The sequence below is a fragment of the Typha angustifolia genome, chromosome 15 (assembly GCF_048772165.1).
Source record: "Typha angustifolia cultivar Huaian chromosome 15, ASM4877216v1, whole genome shotgun sequence".
In the NCBI taxonomy this organism is placed as follows: Eukaryota; Viridiplantae; Streptophyta; class Magnoliopsida; order Poales; family Typhaceae; genus Typha; species Typha angustifolia.
In genome coordinates this window covers 4032554-4057900 of record NC_133253.1, presented here as the reverse complement: position 1 = coordinate 4057900, position 25347 = coordinate 4032554, and the positions used below count along the sequence as shown (strand labels likewise).

The following is a 25347-nucleotide window of genomic DNA, read 5'->3' as shown; positions in this document are numbered from 1 at the left end:
TAGTATGATCTATTTTCTTAGAATAACTGAATTAGTTGTTTAACTTATATATTAAGCATAACAAAGCCGAATAAATTATACTATTTATACTGTATTTGAGATACACCAATGGAAGAAATAATTTTGCTCATTGTCTAATATAATAATTATTTAAATAATAATAAAAGAAGGAGAAGAATGACATGGTCGGGGGTATGATGACATAAAAAAGCTCTTTTGACAGTAATAATAATAATTAATTAAAAACAGTAATAAATAAGAAAAAAAATTGCGGAGCCATGCCCATGAACAGTTTCAACATGCTGTTCCGCTGATCAGCTGACGTGGCGGCGTCCGAACCAAGGTGGTCGAACCATGTGCTGCCAGCTGTCCGTCGGACGCCATTTTCCCATGCAAAAATAATCGCCCAACAGCGAACCATAAACTCGCAGGGAATTATTTGAATTCCCCTTGACGTCTTCGTTCCCGTTTAGAAGACGAAGAGCTTACGCGCGCCGCTGGTGTGCAACCCACTAAGTCTCCAGCGCACGCTACCCTCTTCCATTACTATGAGAGGAATAGACCGGAAGCGATCAAAAGAGAGAGAAGGGAAGACGAGATCAAGAAGGGAGAGAGAGAGAGAGAGAGAGAGAGAGAGAGAGAGAGAGAGAGAGAGAGAGAGAGAGCCAAGGAGGGAGGCCAGGCCGAATCGTCGCGAGAATCCCATCGACTCCCTCCTCACACTTCTCTCTCTGATCCCGGATCCAAACGCATCAGTGGCGATCGAATCGTACCCGTCGTCGATCGCGATCGCGATCGCCTGCTCTTCATTTTATAATCGATGGTAAACGCATCTAATTTCTCTGTCTTAGAGCTGCATTGTGCGTTGTCTTGGATGTAAATTGTCGATCGGAATAAGAATCAGGGTTTATCGAATTTTAATCAATTTTTAGACTATGAGATCGAGGACTCGCAATAATGATAAGTTCATCTGCGAAATTTCTTTGTTCTTCTAATGCTGTTAGGGAAGTTTTAGTTGCGATTTGGTTTCTCTTGTAGGGTGCTGCGTGTATACCGGAATATTTTTTTTTCTAGTCCTCTGCCTTGGAGTAGTAGTATCACGGTAGAACTTGGTTTCAGTTAATTAAGTATTGGCGGTTGCGGATGTAGATTAATTGCATCGTACTCAGAATTAGGGAATTTATAGGGGTAACTTTTCTAATATTAGGACTGATTATTACACATATAAGTTGTTCACCAGAAAATGATTATTGCACATTTATTGAATGTAAAGTTATGCTTGCTGATGCAAACAGTTTTCTAAAGAAGAGCAATTCTAATTTGATTGAAGATGGTATAATATATATATCCAATTAAAGGCACTTTTTCCCTATCAAAACATCCAACTGACGCCTATAGATGGGATATTTCTGAAGTACCAAGATGTTTTATATTCATGAACGATGAAACTTACTAACACTAACTTACTGTGCAGGGAACCCCAGTTAACATTGTTGTAGGTTCTCATGTATGGGTTGAAGATCCAGTTTTAGCTTGGATTGATGGAGAGGTTTTCCAGGTTACTAATCATGAAGTCCATGTGAATACAACCACTGGGAAAACGGTATGGTTTCAACTACTGACATGATATTGTTTATACTACAGATCAGAGTTTCATAAATCTTGACTGTGTTGCTTCCTGAATGCAGAACAACCTTTTTTCAAAGTGATGTATTTACTTATCCTGGCAGAAGTTGATCATGTTTCTTATTTTCTAATACGGTCAACAAAGAGCTAGACTATAGACACTTATGTGGGGTCAAAGAGAAACTAGTAGATTTGGTGGAGAACATTTGATATCCTCTCACAGATGAGGAGACTAGACAACAATGATCAGTAGGCACATAAAGTTCTCTGCCTCCCTGCACACCAAATAACCTAAATTCACTCTGCCAACAGTCCTCTGCAACTAAAGAATACATTAAAAAGTGAATTAGCAAGAAAGGGAATGCTGTTAAGGGCATAGTGCACAACTGCAATGTATATACAGACACGCATGCATACATTTAAATGGACAGTATATGTTTGCATATATACATACATTTACAGATACTTCTCGTAAAAACACCATGGATCCTTTGTCGTTATTACCAATGAACTACAAATACATTAGGATACTAGCGTGTTAATTTTATCAGGTCCTTAACTATATATATCTAACCATTTGAACTGTGCCGGTTACCTAGGACTCCCTTTCATGACTTCTCCAATTTCCTCGAGCTTGTCTATGATGTAATTTCCATATCTAAAAGAAAATGAGTGATTTTCTTGCAATATGTTTTCCAGATGATTTGAGATGTTGGATCATTGTTCGAAAAGGTAGCCACATATTCAGGCAGTCGGGTTGCACAGGGCATATCTGTATATGCAGTATGTAAACCCATATGCGGGTGGGATACATATGTGGTCAATATTTGCTATTTAAAATCATGTTTGAAATTGTTAAAGCCATAAAGTTATGATATGCAATTATGCATAGCTAGTCTAGCATGTAACAACTTAAGCTTTTCAGTTAATTGATTATCTAACATGATAACAAGCCAGATTTTCTAGAGGGTCATGAGTTCAAGCCTTGTTTTAGCCTGATTTATACTAAATTTTTATTTTCTATTTTGATGTAGTGTGGAGGGGTCGCATATCGTCGTGTCTTTCATTTGTATATGTATAATCTATGACGGCTGCATGTGAGGGGGCATGTAATGCATTGTTGGTCTGTTATGTTACAGCTTGATCCTTTAGGTTAATTGGTTAACTAACAGAAACTAGAGGAAGCAAAAGTTCATAGGGCAAATTATGGAAGATCGGCACTTCTGTCTTTGAAAAGGGCCTACTATGTATGTCTAGCAATAGTTGTAGTTAAAGATAATACATTTTGTCCTCAACAATTTAGTATGGGTTTGCATGCGGGTTGTTCCTTTTGACAATAAGGTTGACCCTCTTACCAGTTTAGTGCTATTTAAAATCTATACAATTAAATTTTTGACTAGGTATAATTGCACCAAATGGGTATGAATTTGAGATAGATTATGTTATTACGACCGGGTTACTGTAAATAGATCTCAAATTCCTAAAAATAGAAAATGCGACTCTGGTATTTTAGTACTTCTACTATGAAAGTTTGTTCAGAAGTATGTAGATGTTGACACTGGTCCTATTTGATTTTTCATCATAGGTTGTTGCAGATGTATCAAAGGTGTTTCCAAAAGATACAGAAGCTCCGCCAGGAGGAGTAGATGACATGACAAAATTATCATACTTGCATGAACCTGGTGTTCTAGAAAACCTGGCTGTCCGGTTTGCACAGAATGAAATTTATGTGAGTTGGTTATTTCAGATTCCGTTGATGCTTAAGGGAGTACTACTGAAATTTGCATAAACTGTGTTGAGAATATTCTCTGGCATATGCAGACATACACCGGCAACATTTTGATTGCAATAAACCCATTTCAAAGGTTGCCTCATCTTGTTAGCCAAGAGACTATGGAACGGTATAAAGGTGCAGAAATTGGAGAGCTGAGTCCTCACTGTTTTGCAATTGCAGAAGCTGCTTACAGGTGATCTCTTATATGTCATTCATGACTCACAAGTTGGTGTACTTGAACCTGTTTCTAAATGAGTACATGAATAAGATAATAGGGCGATGATACATGAGGGGAAAAACAACTCCATTTTGGTGAGTGGTGAAAGTGGTGCCGGTAAAACTGAAGCAACAAAGATGCTCATGAGATATCTTGCATTCTTGGGTGGACGATCTGGAACTGAAGGAAGGTCTGTTGAGCAGCAAGTTCTAGAAGTAAGTTAGGGAACTTTTCTTAATTTTATGTAAATCCTAAGTACCACTATTATTCTTTTCCTTGATGTCTAGAGAGAGGTTTTGTTTGATTGATCTGTTCTGGTTCTTAATTCAGTCTAATCCAGTTCTTGAAGCCTTTGGGAATGCAAAAACTGTCCGGAACAACAACTCTAGGTAAGCCATTCCTATATCATATTCGTCATACTTTTCTTTTATTGTGTACTTTGATTAGACTAATAAAAGTTAAAATAATAGTTGTTTAATCCTGCTTGATTATCTCCAGTTAACTTGTGGATTTTTCTCATGTCATCTTTGATATTTTGGTGAAGTCGGTTTGGTAAGTTCGTTGAGATCCAATTTGATGACCATGGAAAGATATCTGGTGCTGCTGTTAGAACCTACTTGCTTGAAAGGTCTCGTGTTTGCCAAATCAATAGTCCTGAAAGAAACTACCATTGCTTTTACTTTCTTTGTGCTGCACCTCCTGAGGTATATTATGCTGACTAGCGCTCACTCTTGGGCCTTCTAGCATTTATCTTTTTCACCACACAACACCATCTCAAATGGAATTCATCTAATTGGCAGGATCTCAAGAAGTTCAAATTGGCAGACCCCAAATCATTTCATTATCTAAACCAGTCCACCTGTATTGAAGTGGAGAGGATAGATGATGCTTATGAATATCTAGAAACCAGAAGGGCCATGGATATAGTTGGAATCAGTGAGCAAGAACAGGTTAGCAACTTCTGTCTCTTTTAATCATAAGGTAATACTTGTTTCTAAAATAAATAATTGTTTTCAAATGATATATTAATATTTCAGGAGGCTATATTCAGGGTTGTAGCTTCCATACTGCATCTTGGAAATGTTGATTTTGCGAAGGGGAAAGAGGCAGATTCATCTATAATAAAGGATGAGAAGTCAAGGTTCCATCTTGAAACGACAGCAGAACTATTAATGTATGGCCAATTTCTTTTTGGATCTGTACTGCATTTGTTTTTCCCAACTTGTTTCTGAAAGTAAATGCTCCTAGTTCTTTCTATGACAAACATGTCTTACCTAATGCTTATTGCAGGTGTGACTGCAAGAAACTGGAAAAAGCACTGATTACACGATTAATAGTAACACGAGAAGAAGTTATTAATAGGGCACTTGATCCTGCTTCTGCACTTGTCACCAGGGATGGATTAGCAAAAACAATTTATTCCCGATTATTTGATTGGTAAAGACTTCACATGTCCTTTGTTCTGATTGAATCGATTAATGTGGTTCCATATTATTCTATAGTTATTGACTTATTTCATTATTGTTCATACAAAGCAAGAATGAATGTGCCTGATTGTACTCTCTACAGGCTGGTACAGAAAATTAATATGACAATTGGGCAGGACCCAAATTCTAAGCAATTGATAGGAGTTCTTGATATCTATGGCTTTGAGAGTTTCAAAACCAATAGGTAAGCCATCAATATATATTTTTTCTAATAAACGAATAATAATTAACCCTATTTTGTGATCTAACTTTATCATCTATGGTGAACAGTTTTGAACAATTATGCATTAACTTTACAAATGAAAAACTACAACAGCATTTTAACCAGGTATGCCTGAACATGAGCTTTATATTTGTCTATGATTCTGGAAGTTGTCAATTCGATTTAGAATTTGCCTGTATTCTATACCAAAAGAAGAAACATTTACATGTATTTTTGTGTTGTCAGCACGTTTTCAAAATGGAGCAGGAAGAGTATACAAGGGAGGAGATTAGCTGGAGTTATATTGAATTTGTTGATAATACAGATGTGCTCGACTTGATTGAGAAGGTAGACAGTTCATTTGTTTTTATATGGTCTCCATTGTGATATATGGATATGCTTATTCTCTCAATCTCTATATCCAACTTTTAATGCAATATGGATGACACGCTTCCTAGTTCTGTTATTTTTCTCTTTTGTGCAGAAACCAGGCGGTGTTATTGCACTTCTTGATGAAGCCTGGTAAGTGGTAAATTACATTGCTTCACTCTTCTTGTTTTTCCTTTGTCTATTCCTCCAAGCTTTTTAACCTGTTGTGACTGACTGATAGTATTAGCTAATAACTTGATTACGACAATTTGCCATGTAATTTGATTTAAATAATGATAATTTTATTAATTGCAACTACTGACCAAGCTTAATAATTGTTTCTTATTTTTGTCTTTCAGCATGTTTCCTAGGGCAACACATGAGACATTTGCTCAGAAAATGTATCAAACATTTAAGAACCACAAGCGTTTTAGCAAACCAAAGCTTTCTCGTACTGATTTTACGATCTCACATTATGCAGGGGACGTAAGCGTTTGTTAACAACTTCTAACAATCTGTTTCAGTCATGTAATTTATTCGGGTCAATAAAAACTAATATCCATACTTTCTGCAGGTAACATATCAGGCTGATTATTTCCTGGACAAAAATAAGGACTATGTAGTGGCTGAACATCAGGAATTACTCAATGCTTCTGAATGCTCCTTTGTAGCAGGTTTGTTTCCACCACTTCCAGAGGAGTCCTCAAAGTCTTCAAAATTCTCTTCAATTGGGACACGCTTTAAGGTCAGATGCTTGTACAATGTTGCTACTCCTTTTATTAGTTTCTTCTCGAAATTAATTTAATGCAATAATTCTCTTTAAAAATCATGAAATCCTTTTCTTATCTCATTATCCTCTACTTTTGCTTATGTACTTTTATATTTCAGATTACTAGCATTAGCATTTTAAGTTGTTATTGAAGATCAACTTTAAAATGGAACTATTTACAAGTGTTTATTTTTACTTGTATTTAAGGTTTAGGGTTGTCCTGCTACTAATAGTAATTTGATCTCATATCTATAAAAAGCCTATTTTGCATATTGAAAAAATAACGTGAATCTTTAAGTATGTTATCATACCAATTGAAAAATATAATAAATTCCCTAGGAGATGGAATCTATTATACACTACCAATAATTATATGTAGAAAATAAAGCATGAAAAGACAATCTCAAACACAAAGATTTTTAGATGGAAAAACCCAAAATTGGATAAAAAACCACGGATCCAACCCCGATTGAAACAAATTACTAAAACCTATAGCAGCTGCAATAGTTGATAAGAAGCTTATAGATTACTCATCGATCTCCACAATCTAATCTGTACCAACCTTGCTTGTTAAATCCCATGATACAACACTTTCCCTGATAGGTTTTTATACTTCAATGGCCATCGAAGTTGATCCTCTAGATATAGTTCTTCTAGATCTAATGTAGATATATTGAGATGAGAAAGATTTGGTACATTCTGTCTAAAGTCGGGAAGTAATCTTTAATAACCTCCAAAAGATAATCTAAAGATATAATAGATGGCTTTAGTAGGGCTAGTTTAATCTTCTTTTGTATATCTCTTAGAGATAAGATAGAATATTCTTCAAAAAGTCTTTTATGGATTCTCTTAGAGATAAAGTAGAATATTATTTTAGATATTCTCTATCAATTCTTTTAGAGATGAGATAAATAACTCTTAAATTTTTTTTATGAATTTTCTTAGAGATAAGGCAAACAGATCTCTAAACAAATTTCACGAATTAGCAAATTTCATGAAAATTTGTGATCTCGTTCAAATGCAAAAGTGCCTCTTTCAAATGGCCTAACTTAAATCTGGAAAAATGTCTCTGTAACTCCGAATGACTATCAGACTACGTTTGAATGTCTAAAAATGCTCCTCTATAAATCCGAATGGTTACCAAGATGCGTCTGAATGACAGAGTGGATAGTTGAATGTAAAGTAGTTGTTCTAATGCCTTTTGATATTTTTTTTATACCACTCTAATCGTTATGACAACATTTGAGCACTTCAATGATGATTTCAAAATCGTTCGAATACTTTGATTTTAAAATTGACCTTTCATTTTACTATTTTTCATTAAACATCTCATAATTTATCATAGCTTGTGCATTTGCTCATATATAAAATTTAGACAGGTTACATAATTTTTGAATCACAATTTGTCATTTTTATAAGTACAAATAAAATCTTACACATATGATACCTAGTCTTACTGTGTTAGCTATGATATATTGAAATCCAGTTGGACTTTCTCTAGGGAATCTCGGAAGGAGCATGAATAATGAACATAAAACTGTACAATTGTCCTAAAGAAATTAGTGGATATGCATCAAGTTGTTTCCTATTGATAAGTATCTAAGGTGCATAGAGAGAGAGAGAGGACGTGACAAAGCTGAGGCACTCATAAACATCAAGCCTCTACTTTCACAAATCTTTATGCTTGCTAGTGGTTTTCCATGGATATCCACTCTTTTGGTCTATTTATGACCATAATTTAGGTCTTGGCTGAAATCATGTGAATCATGCCCACTTATTTCACTGCTTAAAATTGCCTCGAAAATGATCACATTGGGATGAACTTGTATGAATCTCAAGATACTTTCAATGGCCACAAAAGTGTTAAATAAAATCTTTTGAAAAAGATTAACAGAAAGTTGGTAGCCTACTCTAGCCCGTTTACTTTTTATTTTTTTATCTCCAAGATCATAAGATGATATAATTATGTCACAGTTGCATTAATGTACACTGCAATTAATCGCTTTAACTCTATCTGCAATGACATTTTGCTGTATTTTCACTTCTTTGGCTTGATGTACAAGTTGCATCCACTGAAATTATGAATTTTTTACTGTGTAAATGTGAACACATTGTCTCATGACAATTTAAATTATCCATTCTCCTGTTTCATAAAATATGATTTCAAATTTTCAATTTTAATATAGCATTGTTTGCTTTACTCATGGTTTGGAAACAAATATTAGATGCAACTTCAATCTCTCATGGACACTTTGAACTCCACGGAACCTCATTATATTAGATGTGTGAAGCCTAATAATCTCCTGAAGCCTTCAATATTTGAGAAGTTCAACATTTCCCAACAACTACGCTGTAATGTAAGCATCCAATCATGTCTTTATTTGCTTCATCTTTTTGTACAAATAGTTCTTGAATAATTTTCTAAGGAAACAAATCCCGTCATACTTACAGGGTGTTCTTGAAGCAATTAGAATCAGCTGTGCTGGATATCCTACAAGAAAAACATTTCGAGAGTTTATTCATCGTTTTAAAGTTCTTGCCCCAGAATTTTTAGAAGGAAAGTAAGTCTTTAATGTGGAAAATTAAATTTCACTGGGGTTTCAATTTCTACCTTTCATTTTGTGTGATTTTAAATGGTCTTTCTTTGTTTCTGAATAGCTATGATGAGAAGATTGCGTGCCAAAAGATTCTGGATAAAGTAGGGCTAATAGGTTACCAGGTAAGCCATGTTATGAAGACATCAACTGATTAAATTTATCTCTTGTATTATCTGTAGAAGTAATTTGTCCTTTTTCCTCTTTCACAAAATTTGATGCGAAGGAAGAAGGCTAGACATGGGACATGTTCCTCTATAGGATATATAAGAGTTGATAAGGTCTTTAAGATGAGGAGTGAGATTTGTCCCATATATCTCATTACATATTATTCTTAGAGATTGATTCACAATTAAGTACTCCGAAGCAACATCCCTAAAATGAATGCACATGAATAATCTTGTACTCTTCCACAGAACTTCTCTAGATTTATTTTGTCGCTTTTATGGTTGTATTTTGAGTCAGTTCGAGTTATTTCTTTGCAAGTTATTCTGATTCCAGTAATCCTTAATCTTACATTCTGTCTGCATGGTTTCTCATCTTAGATAGGGAAAACTAAGGTGTTCTTGAGAGCTGGCCAGATGGCTGAACTAGATGCCAGAAGAACAGAGGTACTAGGAAGAGCAGCCAGAATTGTCCAGAGACAAGTTCGTACACATATTGCTCGCAAGGAGTTCCTTAAACTGAGGAGACTGTCTATAGTTATGCAATCTCAATGGAGAGGTAAAGTCCTATAGGTGGATACATGAACTGAAAAACTTGACATAGGTTAGCCTAAACAGTGCGGCCTTTTTGTTGGCCTGGCTATCTTTAGAAAGTGCCATAGTGCTGGCATTTCTGTAACATTTTATAAGGGAACAATCTACAAATCCATGAGATTATGCCTGTTTCATTATCTGCAGGAAGATTGGCCTGTAAGTTGTTTGCTCACATGAGACAGGAAGCAGCAGCAGTGAAAATTCAGAAAAATATGCGTCGATATTTTGCCTGGAAATCTTATTCACGACTCCAATCATCTGCAGTTACTTTGCAGACAGGCTTAAGGGCAATGGATGCTCGCAAAGAACTTGGATTTAGAAAGCAAACTAGAGCAGCAACCCATGTCCAGGTAACATTTTCTCTCCATATCAGAATGCTGCGACTTGACTTCCTAATGGAAAGGGTATTGGTAGAGCCCATCTTTGTTTTTCCATTAATCATGGCTTAATTCATATTATATGCCCTATATTTTCACGTAATTGGCATTTCCATATTTTATGTGAATTATAAGTTATAACTCTAATGTTAGACCTTTCCTGCATGCAGGCTCAATGGCGTTGTCACAGAGATCATTCATATTATCAGGATCTGAAGAAAGCAACACTTACTTATCAGTGTGCTTGGAGGCGAAGGCTTGCAACAAAAGAGCTCAGAAAGCTTAAAATGGTAATCTCTCTTTCCTTGCTTTTATCTGTTTCTGATGCACTTTGTGTTCTGTAATGGGGTTGCGAAATGGTGTACATATTTAAACTTTTATACAGGCTGCAAGAGAAACAGGAGCCCTCAAAGATGCAAAAGACAAACTCGAGAAACGCGTGGAAGAACTAACTTCACTGTTAGAGCTGGAGAAACAATTAAGAGTAATTACTGTTTCTTATGTTGGATTTCTCTTATTAAATATGCTTGATGCTGGAATCCCCTCTCCACTATAGTCATCTCAAATGTATAACCTGCCAAATATGCCATGAACAGCTAGAGCATGCAGATAGATGTAGTAATCTTTGAAGGCTAAGGTCTAAGTTGATTCCAATTTGCAGACAGACCTGGAGGAGACAAAAGCACAAGAAATTGCCAACCTACGGGATATGTTGCACGAGATGGAACTCCAAGTAGCAGAAGCAAGTGCCGTGATTATCAAAGAAAGAGAAGCACCTCTAGCAGCACAAGAAGTCCCTGTATTTGTTCAAGATACAGAAAAGGTTAATTCATTAATGGCTGAAATTGAAAAACTGGAGGTATGTCCTCTTTAATTCAGTTAATTACTTAATCCCATTCTTTTATATGCTAAAATTACTTTAAGTATTGCTCTAATATATGCCAGTGGATGGATAAATCAAAGATAAATTTCTAACTGGTAGGAACAATCAGTTAAAAGTAAGTAAATCTTAGTAAATCAAACATATTGAATTAAAGAGCTGTTTGACATGGAAAAAGTATTTTCACAAGCCTTGTTCCATCTACTGATACTATTGAGCGTTAGCTGACTCAGAGAGACATCTTGAAAGTATTTTAATTAATGAACCAGTTGATTGATTATTTTTACCACTATTTTCCATGATAAGTAACATCATTTTACGTGTACTGATAAAGTGGAAAATTTGGGAGGATGGGAGAGATGGGAGGAATAGCGTGTATGTCGGTATTGGGAGCTAAAGGTTATATAACTATATCCAAGTCTACAAACAAATGACAAGCTGCTTATGCTTACTAGTCTAAATACTAGGTTCTAAACAAATCCTAAATAAAACAGATACAGTTGATGGCAAACTAGATAGATGAACTATTTACCTAAGAAGCTAAGAGCTAATCTATAGTGTTAAGGCATGAGTATGCGGATGCTTAATGCTTGTATACATTTCGCTATCATGACAGGGTTTGTTACTCTCAGAAAGACAAGCTACTGATGCGGCCAAAACAGAACTTGCTGAAGCTCAGGAGAGAAATGAAGAACTGCTTCAAAAATCAGAAGAGGCTGAGAGAAAATATCATGAGCTTGAAGTGAGTCTGAACTAATTGAATAAGACAGCTAATGAAGATAATGATCTTATCATGCCCTTGCTGTCATGACAGGTTCAGTTATCAGAAGGACAACTAACTGAGGAGGCGAAGAAAGAACTTGCTGAAGCTCAGGAGAGAAATGAAGAATTTCTTAAGAAATCTGAAGATGCTGAGAGAAAAATTGATGAGATTCAAGTAAGTCTGAACTGATTATATAATAATTGACATATCAAAGATTAAGTATAATTTTGGTGTTGCTTATTAACACCTTGCTACCTTGACAGGGTCTTTTTCTAGCAGAAAGACAATCAACTGACATAGCAAAGAAAGAACTTGCTGAAACTCGCGAGAGAATTGAAGAGTTACTTAAGAAATTTGAAGATTCTGAGAGAAAAGTTGATGAACTTCAAGTAAGACTAAACTAACCACATAAGAACTAATTCATCAAGACAAGGCACTAATAGTAAATATAAAGATTCTTATCAGCAGCTTGTTATTATGATAGATTTCATTGCGCTCAGAAAGACAAGCAACTGATGAATCCAGGGAAGCACTTGAAAAATTACTTGAGAAAGCAGAAGATGCTGAAAGAAAAATTGATGAGCTTCAAGTAAGACTAGACTTAGTACATAAAAGTATAAAACTATCTTTTATTTTGGCGTACCATTTCTTTATATGATTTAGATTTTTCACTACCAATCATTTATCTGGCTTATTTGGCTTTTTTCTCATTGATTGGCCCTCAAGGCACTTCTTCCTTCTCTCTACTGAATTCTTGCTGAACTTTGTTTGCTACCGCTTCTTTCTTTGCAAACTAATAGTCTAATATTTCCCAAGTAAAATTTTGAATTGGATCTGAAAATATGTTAGACATGTCCAGTTATTTCAATCTTTTCATAAGATTGCATAATGCATACAACAACATTGATTTTTATTAAAGATGCATTTTAAGCAGATGTCAAGATAGGGCATTAAGATAGTGCACATTTATGCTTTTCGGTATCTTGCTACCATGACAGGATTTGCTACTATCAAAATAATTGGCTACGCCAACATCTTTTCTGAATTGATAGGCTTTTTCCCTACATACTTGGTCTAGTATTAGCTGATGGATTCACAAATCAGAGGCAAGACAAGCAGCTAAAAGCATGTAGATCGAGGTCAATTAGAATTTAGAAATGAAAACTTGCAGGTTTGTTTCCTTGTTGAGGACTAGAATTTCCCCTTCCACATGTGGCCTCATTTCGTTGGTTGATACTGTAAAATGTAGATCGACTCCCACAAGAACCTTTTAAGTGAGTTCATGATTTTGACCGCTATTTTCTGAACTATCTCAACTCTGCCCTCCCAGCATAAAGTAGAAAATCTGGATAAGAGAAAGAAGGGAGAGATGTCCGGCAATAACTGAAAGAAATTGAGATGCTTTTATTCTGTAATTTCTAACAGTGGCAGACCTATATGTAGATATTGGGAGCTAAACTCTTACTACAAAAAGACAAACATGTGTTAAACTTGAAATTGTTCTTCGAACCATTTCAAATTCCAAGTTCATGAATAACTATTTGCTCATCATTACAGTCTATGTAAAATATTCTGCATAAATCTCAGCACAATACAGATTCAGTAAAAGGGTGAACTAAGTCACTAATTACCAAAGAGCACTCTGACAACCTAAGACATGAAAATAGTGATGCTTATTATCACCTAGTTATCATGATAGGCTTTGTTGCTCTCAGAGCGACAAGCAACTGAGGAAGCCAAGAGAGCTCATGTGAGAAACAAAGAATTATTTGAGAAATCAGAAAATGCTGAGGGGATGATGAGCTTCAAGTAAGACTGAACTAACTAAATAAGAGTAATCTCCTCAAGATAAAGCATGATTTTGGTAATTCTTATTAACACATTACTATCGTGACAGGCACTACTTTTATTAGAAAAACAATCAACTGACTTAGTAAAAATGAACTTGCTGAATCTCAGAAGACAAATGAAGAATTACTTGGGAAATCTGAAGATGCCGAGAGAAAAATTGATGAGCTCCAAGTAAGCTAAACTAACCAGACAAGAACTAATTATTACGGAAGTAAGGTGGTGCTTATTAACTCACTCCGCATCATGCTAGGCTTTGTTGCTCTCAGAAAGACAAGAAACTGATGAAGCCAAGAAAGAACTTGCTGAAGCTCAAGAGAGAAATGAAGCATCACGTATGAAATCTGAAGATGCTGACAGAAAATTTAATGAGCTTCACGTAAGACTAAACTAAATAAATCAGAATGTCATACAAAGCTGAGGGATTAGCATAATGCTGCTTATCAAAACCATGCTATCATGATGACAGGCTCTGTTTCTATCAGAAAGACAATCAAGTGATGCAGCCAAGAAAGAACTTGCTAAATCTGAGGAAAGAAATAAAGAATTACTTCAGAAATCGGAAGATACTGAGACAAAAATTGTTCAGCTTCAAGTAAGCCAAAATTGACTAACTATGAGTAGTCGATGAAGATAATTCATTATTACTGAATAAGGTAGTGCTTATTAACTTTGTACTATCATGATAGGCTTTGTTGCTCTCCGAAAGACAAGCTACTGATGCAGCCAAAAAAGCACTTGGTGAAGCTGAGGAGAGAAATAAAGAATCACATTTAAAATACGAAGTTGCTGAGAGAAAAATTGATGAGCTTCAAGTAAGAATGAACTACTGAGTTAGAGTAGTCTATCGAGATAAGGCATGAAGTTTGTGATGTTTATTAATACCTTGCAAGTTGCAACCATGACAGGCTCTGTTCCTATCAGAAAGAGAGTTAAATGATGCAGCCAAGAAAGAAATTTCTGAAGCTCAGGAGAGGAACAAAGGATTAGTTAGCAAATATGAAGATGGTGAGAGAAAAATTGAGCAATTACAAGTAAGGCTGGACTAACTCCATAATGGTAATCTATAATATAAGGCATCTAATGAATAGGGTGAATGCTAATTAATGTCTCACTATTATGGTAGGGCTTGCTGTTCTTAGAAAGACAAGCTACTGAGGCTGCCAACAAAGCACTTTCTGAAGCTCAAGGGAGAAATAGAGAGTCATATGAGAAATTTGAATATGCTGCGACTAATTTTCTTCAGCTTCAAGTAAGACTGAATTGACTAAAGAAGAACTAATCTCTGAAGGCATGATTGAATTGATGCTTATCAACACCATGATATCTTGAGTCTTGACAGGCTTTGATTCTATCAGAAAGACAATCAACTGATGAAGCCAGGAAAGCACTTGCTGAAGCTCATCTCAGAAACAAAGAATTACTTGAGAAATCAAAAGATGCTGAGAGAAAAGTTGATGATCTTCAAGTACGACTGAACTAACTATATAGGAGTCATCTCTCAAGCTAGCGCATATATGATGATGTTACCTATCACCATACTGTTACCACAGGCTACTTTACTATCATAGACTCATACAGACGGACTACTGAGTACTGATTCATCCAAAATCTTTCTATCATTGACAAGCTCTCGACTATAATTCATTTAGTATAAGCTGGTGGCTGCAGTAATTAGAACCAGAGAACTTTTAACTAATAGAAATAATCAGCTCTAAGTATGTGAGATCTAGGTTAATTACAGATACAAAAAGCAGCTTCTTTCCTAGTTGAAGAGTAAAATTTTCTCTCACATGTAGTGTCATTCCATTGATCCATTTTTGTAGGTATTTGGTTCAATTAATTAGTTAATTGACTATTTTGAATGTTCTCTTCCATAATAAGGAAAATTGTTGATGTTTAGAAATGCTAAGACTTAAGAATTCAAGATTGTCATCCATTATGTAAAGTAGAAGATTTGGGAGAAGAGGGGTGGTAGAAAGATGCGAGAGATGACAGGCAACACTAGTAGAAAGTACAAAGAGGTTTTTATTTTGTATTTGTAGCAGGGGCAAATCTGTATGTAGGTATTGGGATATAAAATCAACATTATAAAAGCATAAAATATTTTGAAGTTTAAATGGAGCTGAAGTCTTTACCAGTTACAACCATGTGAAATTCGAAGTCCATGAAGGTAGAGCTGTGAAGCTGCTTATATTTTACCAGTCTGCAATAAAATTTTTGCACCTAATCTCAGTATAAGTCAGATCACATGGGAGGGTGAACTGACTACTTAGGAGCTAATTTATCAATTTAAGGCATGATTTCAGTGATGCTTATTAACATGTTGCTATCATGACAGGCTTTGCTACTCTCAGAAAGACAAGCAACTGATGTGGCCAACGAAGCACTTGCTGAAGCTCAGGAGAGAATTGAAGAATCACGTGTCAAATTTGAAGATGCTGAGAGAAAAATTGATGAGCTTCAAGTAGGGCTGAACTGAGCAAATAAGAGTAATCTATCAGGATAAAGCATGCGCATTTTGATGCTAATTGAACTTTGCTATCATGACAGGCTCTCCTCCAATCAGAAAGAGAATCAACTGATGCGATCAAGAAAGAACTTACTGAAGCTCAGGAGATAAATGAGCAACTAATTAAGAAATCTGAAGACGCTGAGAGAAAAATTGAGCAGCTTCAAGTAAGACTGGACAGACTGTTGATGAGTTAATGTATCAAGATGATTTATTAATAATGAACAAGGTGATGCTTATTAACTCCCTACTATCATGATAGGCTTTGTTGCAGTCAGAAAAACAAGCAACTGCTGAAGCCAGTACAGAACTTGCTAAAGCTTGCGAGAGAAACAAAGAATTACTTGAGAAATCAGAAGATGCTGAGAGAAAAGCTGATGAGCTTCAAGTAAGACTGAACTAATTAAGAAAAGGGTAATCTCCTAGGATAAGGGATTGATTTTGTGATGCTTATTAACACCTTGCTATCATGACAGACTCTATTTCTATCAGAAAGACAATCTACTGATGCAGCCAAGAAAGAACTTGCTGAAACTCAGCTCAGAAACGAAGAATTACTTATGAAATCTGAAGATGCGAAGAGAAAAATTGATCAACTTGAAGTAAGGCTGAACCCATTATAGAAGATCTAATTTATTACGGCAAGGCTTAGTAATGAATAAGGTGATTTCTTTTTAAGTTTTAATTCCTTGCATTCATGATAGGCTTTGTTGTTCTCGGAAAGAGAAACAACTGATGAAACCAAGAAAGCTCTTGCTGAAGCTCAGGAGAGAATTAAGGAATCACGAGTGAAATTTGAAGATGCTGAGAGAAAAATTGATGAGATTCAAGTAAGACTGGAGTTACTGAATAAGAATAATATATCAAGATAAGACATGAATATTGTGATGCTTACTGACACCATGTTATCATTGCAGACCCTATTTCTATCAGAGAGACAGTCAAATGATGCAACCAAGAAAGAGCTTTCTAAATCTGCAGAGAGAATTGGAGAACTACTAAAGAAATCAGAAGATGCTGAGAGAAAAATTGATGAGCTTCAAGTAAAACTGAACTAACTAATTAAAAATCATACTATCATGAATTTGGTGATGTTTATTAATGCCTTGCTATCGTGACAGGTTCAGTTGCTATCAGAAAGACAATCAACTGATGCAGCAAAGAAAGAACTTGCTGAAGCTCAGGATAGAAATAAAGAATTAACTAAGAAATCTGAAGATGCTGAGAGAAAAACCGAACAGCTTAAAGTAAGGGGGAACTAACTGCAGAAGTGCTTATTATCAATATAAGGTATTTATAATAAGGTGATGCTTATTTATATCGTCCTATCATGGTAGGGTATGTTGCTCCTAGAAAGACAAGCAACTGATGCAGCCAAACAATCACTGGCCGAAGCTCAAGAGAGAAATAAAGAATCATATGATAAATTTGACTTTGCTGTGAGAAACTTTCTTCAGCTTCAAGTAAGACTGAATTAACTCAATAAGAGCTATTCTCTCAAAGATTTGATATAGAAATGCTTATCAACACCATGCTGTCCTGACAGGCCTTGGTTCTTTCAGAAAAACAGTCAACTGATGAAGCCAAGAAAGCACTTGCTGAAGCTAATGTCAGAAACAAAGAATTACTCGAGAAATCAGAAGATGCTGACAGAAAAATTGATGAGCTTCAAGTAAGACAAAACTAACTAAACAAGTAAACTCTCCCATGGCAGGTTGTTATTGTCATAAACAGGCTACTGCTGCTGCCAACATCTTGCTATCATCGACAACCATCTCACTATAAGAATTGATCTAATATTACCTGCTCAATGCATAAATCAGAGCTAAAAGAGAAATTTAGCTGATAGAAACAAATATCTAGAAGCCTGTAGATCTAGGTCAAGTAGAGGTGACATATTGCAGTTTCCTTCCCATGTTGAGAAGGGGTTGAATTTCCTCTTTCACATGTAGCTCATTTCATTGATCCCTTTTTGCAAGTATTTTATTTAGTGAATAAATTAACTGACTATTTTGATAACTATTTTACTTAACTAAGATTGCTTAAGTAAATAAATATTATTCTTTTTCTTCCCTTGAATAAAGTAGAATATCTTGCAGAAATGGGAAGATGACAGGCAACAATAAAAGAAAGTATTAGGACTTTGGGAGAGTAGGAGGATTTTGTTCTGTACTTGTAACAACCTTTTATTTAGGCATTGGGAGCTAAAATCTACATCATAAAATATAAACATAATTTGGAATTTGGAATTGGATTAAAGTTCTTACAACCATTTCGAATCGCAAATCCATGAATAAGTCCCGAGCTTGTTATCTTGACCGGTCTAAAATAAAAGATTCTACAATGAGTCTCAATATAATAATGATACAGTGTAAGGGTGTGCACTAACTACCTGAGCATTAATCTCAAGTTACGGCATGCTTATAATGATGCTTATGAATATCTCGTTCATGACAGGGTTTGTTACTCTCAGAAAGACAAGCAACTGATGCAGCCAAAAAAGCGCTTGATGAAGCTAATGAGAGAAATGAAGAATCACGAATGAAATCTGAAGATGCTGGGAGAAAAATTGCTGAGCTTCAAGTAAGACTGAACTAAGCGAGAGTGATCTATCGAGATAAGTCATGAACATGGAGATGCTTATTAACTCTTATTATCATGACAGACTTTATTATTGTTAGAAAGGCAATCAAATGAGACAGACAAGAAAGAACTTTCTGAAGCTCAGGAGAGAAATGAAGAAATAACTAACAAATATGAAGATGCTGAGAGAAAAATTGGGCAGCTTCAGGTAAGGCTGCACTACTTGCAAAATAGCTAAACTATCAAGAAAGGCATTAATGATGAATAAGGTGATGCTCATTAATTCCTTACTATCATGTTAGGCTTTATTGCTATCAGAAAGACAAGAAACTGATGAAGCCAGGAAAACCCTTGCTGAAGCTAATGAGAGAAACAAAGAATTACTCAAGAAATCAGAAGATGCTGAGAGAAAAACTGACGAGCTTCAAGTACGACTGAACTAACTAAATAAAAGTAACCTTTTATGTAAGGCATAAATTTACTTCAACACCTTGCTATCATGACAGGCTTTATTTCTATCAGAAAGACAATCAACTGATGCAGCTAAGAAAGATCTTTCTGAAGCTCTGGAGAGAAATAACGAACTACTCAAGAAATCTGAAAACAACGAGAGAAAAATTGATCAACTTCAAGTAAGTTTGAACTGACTACAGAAGAGTTATCTATCATGTCAAGACATTGATATGAAACATGGTGATGCTTATGGACTCCTTGCTATTATCATAGGCTTTGCTGACTTCAGAAAGCCAAGCAACAGATGCAGCCAAGAAGGCACTTGCTGAAACTCATGAAAGAAATGAAGAAGCACGTTTGAAATTTGAATATGCTCAGAAGAAAATTGATGAGCTTCAAGTAAGACTGAATTAATTAAATAAGAATAAGTTATCAAGAGAAGGCATGAGCTAATGATGCTTATTATTTATTAACACTTGCTATCATGACAGGCTTTGTTCCTATCAGAAAGACAATCAACTGGTGCAGCCAAGAAAGAACTTGCTGAAGCTTGGGAGAGAAATAGGGAATTAATTAGAAGATCTGAAGATGCTGAGAGAAAAATTGAGCACCTTCAAGTAAGGCTGAACCAACAGAATAAAAGCAGATCTATCAGGATAAGGCACCAATAGAATAAGGTGATTAATATTAACTTCTTACTTCCATGATAGGCTTTGTTTCTCATAGAAAGACAAGCAACCGATGCAGCCAAGAAAGCACTTGCCATAGCTCAGGTGAGAAATAAAGAATCATCTGAGAAATTTGAATGTGCTGCAAGAAACTGTTTTCAACTTCAACGAATAGTTGAAAATAACTAAAAATAAACTTCTCATGGCATGATTATAGTGATTCTTGTCAACATCTTGCTATCATGACAGGATATGTTGCTATCAGAAAGACAATCAACTGATGCAGCCAAGAGAGAACTCGCTGAAGCTCTGGCACAAAAAAAAAGATTACACGAGAAATTTGAAAATGCCGAAAGAAAAATCAATCAACTTCAAGTAAGGCTGGACTAAATAGGAGCAAAACTATCAAAGGCATGTTACAAATATGTTTGTGCTCATCAACAACTTGCTATCATGGCAGGTTTCGTTGCTCTCAGAAAGACAAGCAACTGATACAACAAAGAAAGCACTTGCCGAAGCTCAACAGAGAAATGTACAGTTACTCAAGAAATCTGAAGATGCAGAGAGTAAAATTGATCAGCTTCAAAATACTATAGAAAGGTTTTTTTGTTGTACTTTAACATTATTATTTTCGTTTTTCTTTACAATTATCCAAGTTTTCATGCTGGATTACTTGTCACCTAGATAAATTAAATTGTGGGGCACCAACTATAATTCTAAATCCTAATCTTTATCCTTCTTAAATTGAGGTAACAGTTTTCATCTTTCCTTCATTAACACAGGATGCAAGAACAAGCCTCCAATTTGGAGTCAGAGAATGAATTACTTCGTCAGCAGGCAATCTCACCTTCACCAACTGCTAAATCATCAGCTGCACGTCCTAAGGCAACAAATACCCAGGTATTTGTATATTATAGGGACTTCTTTTTATTCCTATGTGCTGTTCTTGCTGATCTATATTTATGGATACAAGCTGGTATATTTTGTCTTAACAGAAAACTTCAGAGAATGGAAAGGTACCAAATGACAAAACTAAATCTTCTTTTGTAAGTTCAATCAATTGGTTCTATTCATTTTTGGTTTGCTACATCTAGAAAGCCAATATAATGTTTCGATACTCTCTTGCCATGAAAAACAATTGTAGGATACAACTCCTAGAGACTTTGAAACAGAGGAGAAATCAAAAGGATCAATTAATGGGATGCAGCAGGTATATCCATCCCCCCACAACACACTGAAAGAAAGTCTATATCAATGTCACATGTAATTCTCAAGAAACTGTATATGATCCTTTTAGCCATTTATCATCTTCCCTGAATTTACTACTGCAGGAAAACCAAGACTTGTTGATCAGTTGCATTTCTAAAGATCTTGGGTTCTCTGGTGGTAAACCTGTTGCTGCTTGTCTCATATACAAATGTCTCCTTCAATGGGGATCATTTGAAGTTGAAAGGACTAGTGTCTTTGACAGAATAATTCAAACAATAACCTTGGCAATAGAGGTATCAAACATTCTTTCCTTAGTGCGGAAATTTGTCTTTGATATCTAATCGCGGCATTGATTAAAAATCGACGCTTCACCTTTTGCTTACTGAACTTGGAATACATTTTATCAATTAATCTCAATAATGCAATACTTCTTTCGAGCTAATGTATAAAAGGCCACTATCTGCCTCTTGATACTGAAACAATATAAATTGACTTCTCTTTGAAGGCCCAGAGTAATATTGCTATATTAGCATATTGGCTATCCAATTCATCTATATTGTTGCTGCTCTTGCAACGGACGATGAAAGTGGGTGGCTCTCTACAACGGCTGAGATCTTCAGCTTCTATGGTAGGGAATGTCTCAAGAGCATAAAAGTTCTCCTTCTGTTAGTGCGTAAGAACTATATATACATATGTAGATATGTATATGCATATGTATATTCAGCTGCCACTAACCTCCTTTTACTATGCAAGGGAATTGGAGTTTCACCTCAAAGCACTGAGCTTCCTTTTCGTAGTGGTCGACTAAGCAACTTGCACAAATTTGAAGCCAAATATCCAGCTCAGGTCTTCAAGCAGCAACTTACAGATCTCCTTGAAAAGATATACGGGATCATAAGAGACAACCTCAAGAAAGAGATATCTCCATTGCTTAGTTCGTGCATCCAGGTATTGCCATAGGTCCCAATGACAGAAGGATCCACAAGTATTTACAGCTTTCTTGAGAAATTTGTCAAATTTTGCAGAATTTGCAGGCACCAAGAATATCCCGTGTAAGATCATTAAGAAGATCGCAGTCGCATGCGAGCGCCTTTGGCCAACAAACTTTGACCGCAAGCTGGCAGAGCATTGTAAAGAGTTTAACCAACCACTTGAAGATACTAAGAGCCAATTATGTAAGCCCTAAAGTAATAAATCCCATATTTTTATAGTCCTCGAGATAGAATTAAATTCAACATTTTAATGCCTTCAACATTTCAGGTTCCTCCTATTTTAGTCCGCAATGTGTTTACCCAAATATTCTCATATATTAATGTCCAATTATTTAACAGGTACGTGTTTATCCCCTACCTTACATCTCCATAGTAATTAGATACTTTTGTGTTAAGACTAGGGTAATACTCTTTTCTGTCCTGTAGCCTTCTTATGAGGCGTGAGTGCTGTTCATTTAGCAATGGGGTGTATGTTAAAGCTGGACTGGATGAGTTGGAACGTTGGTGCTACGGTGCAACTGAAGAAGTTAACATCTATTCTATATTTCAAGAAATTCATTCTGAAGGCTGTTAGCTAATACTTATTTGGATACAGTATGCAGGTTCGGCCTTGGTTCAGTTAAATCATATCAGGCAGGCTGTCGGGTTCTTGGTATGTCGTGATTATTCTGCACACCAAATTTAACTGAATATTCTTGTAATGAAACTAAGTCACTTTATTATTAATCTAACACTACTTGAGCAATAAATCACTCTTCCCACTTAACAGGCAAGTCATCAAAAGCCCACAAAGTCTTTGAACGAGATAATCAGTGATCTTTCCCCAGTATGTACCATTTCATCTAGTAAATAATCAAACTCTTTCATTTAGTTACTACCCCGATAACTTAATTGATTGTGCAATTTTCTCAGGTCCTCAGCGTACAACAATTATACAGAATCTGTACCATGTATTGGGATGACAAATATGGGACAAATACTATTTCATCAGATGTAAGTTATATACTAAATGAATCTCCTTTAAGAATGCGTTCTCTTTGAAGTGCCATGTATTCCTATCTAAGTTTGCCTCTATATACAGGTCATCTCGGGCATGAGAGCGATGATGATTGAGGAGTCAAATAATGGAGTGAGCAGTTCTTTTATGTTGGATGACGATTCCAGGTTAAACTTTCTTTAGAGATTACGCTTAAGATCAACTCTATATTCAAGACCACGCGGAAAAATAAAGTACAAATGCATTCTTGTTTTGTTGAATGCAGCATTCCATTTTCGGTGGATGACATGTCCAAATCAGTCAAAGACACTGAGATAGCGGATGCTGATTTACCTTCAGTTATCCGTGAGAATCCAGGCTTTGCATTTTTGCTGAAGAGAAGGGAATACGGATTCTCATAATTGGTCCTCTCTTCACTTTTATACGGTTGTTCCATTATGTACATGCTATATGATTCTATTCCTCAGGCCAGCGTATTCGTTAGTTTCTCCTTTTCTTTGTTGGTTTGATCGATTGTTTTCTTCCCCCTTTTTGTTTTTCTTGTATTTTAATTTAGGGTCATAAGCCATGAGCTACTATTGAGAAAATCCCAGGTTTTTTTTTGTCACTCCAGTGGGTTCTGCATGTACAAGTTTAGCTGTTTACTGCTTTCCATTGTATTGTAAAGTAATTAAAGTACCAAATAGTAGCCCTCATTAAAGCTAAGCTTTGTTTTGTTATCTAAAATTTTGATGTTATAGTAATTGAGTCTGAGTTATTATGTGCCCAAAATTTGTTGGATGTAACATACACTCTCATATTATCTGAATTTTTTTTCCTGATAGAGATCACCTGTGGGATCTGATGTGCTGTCTATATACATGACCGTGGCCCGTGGGACTCTTTATAGTATGTAATACAGATCATACGTTTTCCTCCTCTTCCCAGTTTCCCCTCGTATTCCCTCCTATACGTACGTCTCTCATTTTTGGGCTTCCTTTCCTCCACCCCCACAATCCCACTTCCACTACTTGGGCTAATTACCTCAAGCCCGGCCCAGCTCGAGGTTTTGTTCCCGTTGGAGGCTTATTTTTTTTAGTCCGAACCCAGCTCAATGGGCACCCCGAATTATAGACAGTCTATTATTTTCTGGCAACACCAAGATAGCCGTTATTTACAAGGAAAATCACTTTTGGTCCACCGCTTACAAAGCGGAATATTTGCAAATTATCCTTCAACAATAGTGTCAACATTTTGTGATACATCTTGAGAGAATTTTTGCCCAGAATAACCTTATTTTTTATTTTTAAGGAACAATCCATAGTCGAAGATTTTTTTTTTCATTCCAAATAAATATATATATAAACTTCATAGGTAAAGAAAAATAGGAGATATTTTAAACTACTTGATGAACATCAGAACTAAAATAAATATTATATCAAACTTTAAAATATCACATAAAATATAGCAAAAGTATTGCTAAGCCATGACAGTGTAGATTAGGCAGTGAAGCACACGTACATAATTCAATGATTTAGTAACAAAAGTGAGATTTTTGGGATGGCAATCCTAGAAAACTCCTCCAAGGCTTCCTCTATTGAGCTTGTGCCACAACCTTCTCCTCAATTCCTTGAACCACTTCAAGCAAAGAACACTCAAAATATATCCCCTCTCCCAAATGCTCCATTGTACTCGCACTTTATAGCCTCAACTTTGCAAGTGGGATTACGAAGCTCAGACCTTAAAGGGTGCATCCTCGTCCTTGAGTTCCCTCTTCCAAAAGATCCCACATAGCTATGCTGGCTTAACCATCATCAACAAAGAACACTTACAAACCAGTAGAGCCGAATAACAGTTCTCACTTGAAGATATGAAAACAAATCTATAAGATGGAATAACAAAAAATACGCTGAACCTACAGAAAAGATTTATGATATCTTATAGAAGGCAAAATTTTTAAAGAAGGAACTTTGAGTTAATCAAAGAAAAAAGGAAATTAAAATTAAAAATAAAAAGTTGGGGAGGGCCGAATTGTAAAATAAAGATCATAACTCTTTCAATTTTATTATATAATAATTTATAAATCACTCTCTTGAAAAATGATATATATATATATATATATAATCGCTTTCTCAAAAAATATTTTATATAAAGATAATGGTGAAAAAAATTCTTTTCTCGAAGACAATAATTTTCCTAGCAGTTTTTAAATGTATTATTAATTAATCTACTCGTACTACTTAGAAAATAGTTTTACAGTTCGGGAGAAATAATTTACTAGTTTGATAAA

At 35.5% G+C, this 25347-nt stretch overlaps 1 protein-coding gene across 3 annotated transcripts; it reads left to right on the top strand.

Annotated features, from left to right (window-relative positions):
* Positions 1-531: 531 nt before the first annotated feature.
* LOC140779131 (myosin-17-like) lies at positions 532-23886 on the top strand. Of its 3 annotated transcripts, none has more exons than XM_073124112.1 (67): positions 532-823; positions 1475-1603; positions 3212-3355; positions 3448-3593; positions 3676-3832; positions 3948-4006; positions 4162-4321; positions 4418-4567; positions 4655-4791; positions 4908-5054; positions 5187-5288; positions 5375-5432; positions 5553-5654; positions 5791-5828; positions 6035-6161; positions 6250-6420; positions 8670-8801; positions 8896-9005; positions 9103-9163; positions 9584-9761; positions 9941-10146; positions 10344-10463; positions 10559-10657; positions 10835-11032; positions 11670-11795; positions 11868-11990; positions 12080-12205; positions 12301-12405; positions 13776-13838; positions 13918-14043; positions 14134-14259; positions 14354-14479; positions 14573-14698; positions 14791-14916; positions 15007-15132; positions 16006-16131; positions 16218-16343; positions 16439-16564; positions 16653-16778; positions 16881-17006; positions 17094-17219; positions 17298-17423; positions 17514-17639; positions 17723-17848; positions 18634-18759; positions 18842-18967; positions 19062-19187; positions 19266-19391; positions 19486-19611; positions 19704-19829; positions 19923-19985; positions 20130-20255; positions 20341-20480; positions 20663-20780; positions 20876-20896; positions 21025-21090; positions 21212-21382; positions 21595-21717; positions 21843-22037; positions 22115-22264; positions 22350-22420; positions 22508-22607; positions 22677-22733; positions 22851-22907; positions 22994-23074; positions 23163-23245; positions 23344-23886. In XM_073124112.1, exons 1-67 carry the CDS (start codon positions 821-823, stop codon positions 23477-23479), a joined length of 7881 nt encoding a protein of 2626 aa, XP_072980213.1. In that variant the 5' UTR covers positions 532-820; the 3' UTR covers positions 23480-23886. The 3 variants fall into 3 exon arrangements, with proteins under 3 accessions (XP_072980213.1, XP_072980212.1, XP_072980214.1); XM_073124111.1 differs by having other exon boundaries at positions 20876-20926; XM_073124113.1 differs by lacking the exons at positions 13776-13838; positions 13918-14043; positions 14134-14259; ... (2 more) ...; positions 14791-14916; positions 15007-15132 and having other exon boundaries at positions 20876-20926.
* The last annotated feature ends 1461 nt before the right edge of the window (positions 23887-25347 follow it).

Excerpts from the sequence above, each read along its gene's own strand:
- LOC140779131 (XM_073124111.1), top strand. Across the intron at positions 15,133-16,005 it reads GAAAAGTTGATGATCTTCAA|GCTTTGCTACTCTCAGAAAG; the intron begins GTACGACTGAAC and ends CTATCATGACAG. Across the intron at positions 20,927-21,024 it reads ACAAAACTAAATCTTCTTTT|GATACAACTCCTAGAGACTT; the intron begins GTAAGTTCAATC and ends AAACAATTGTAG.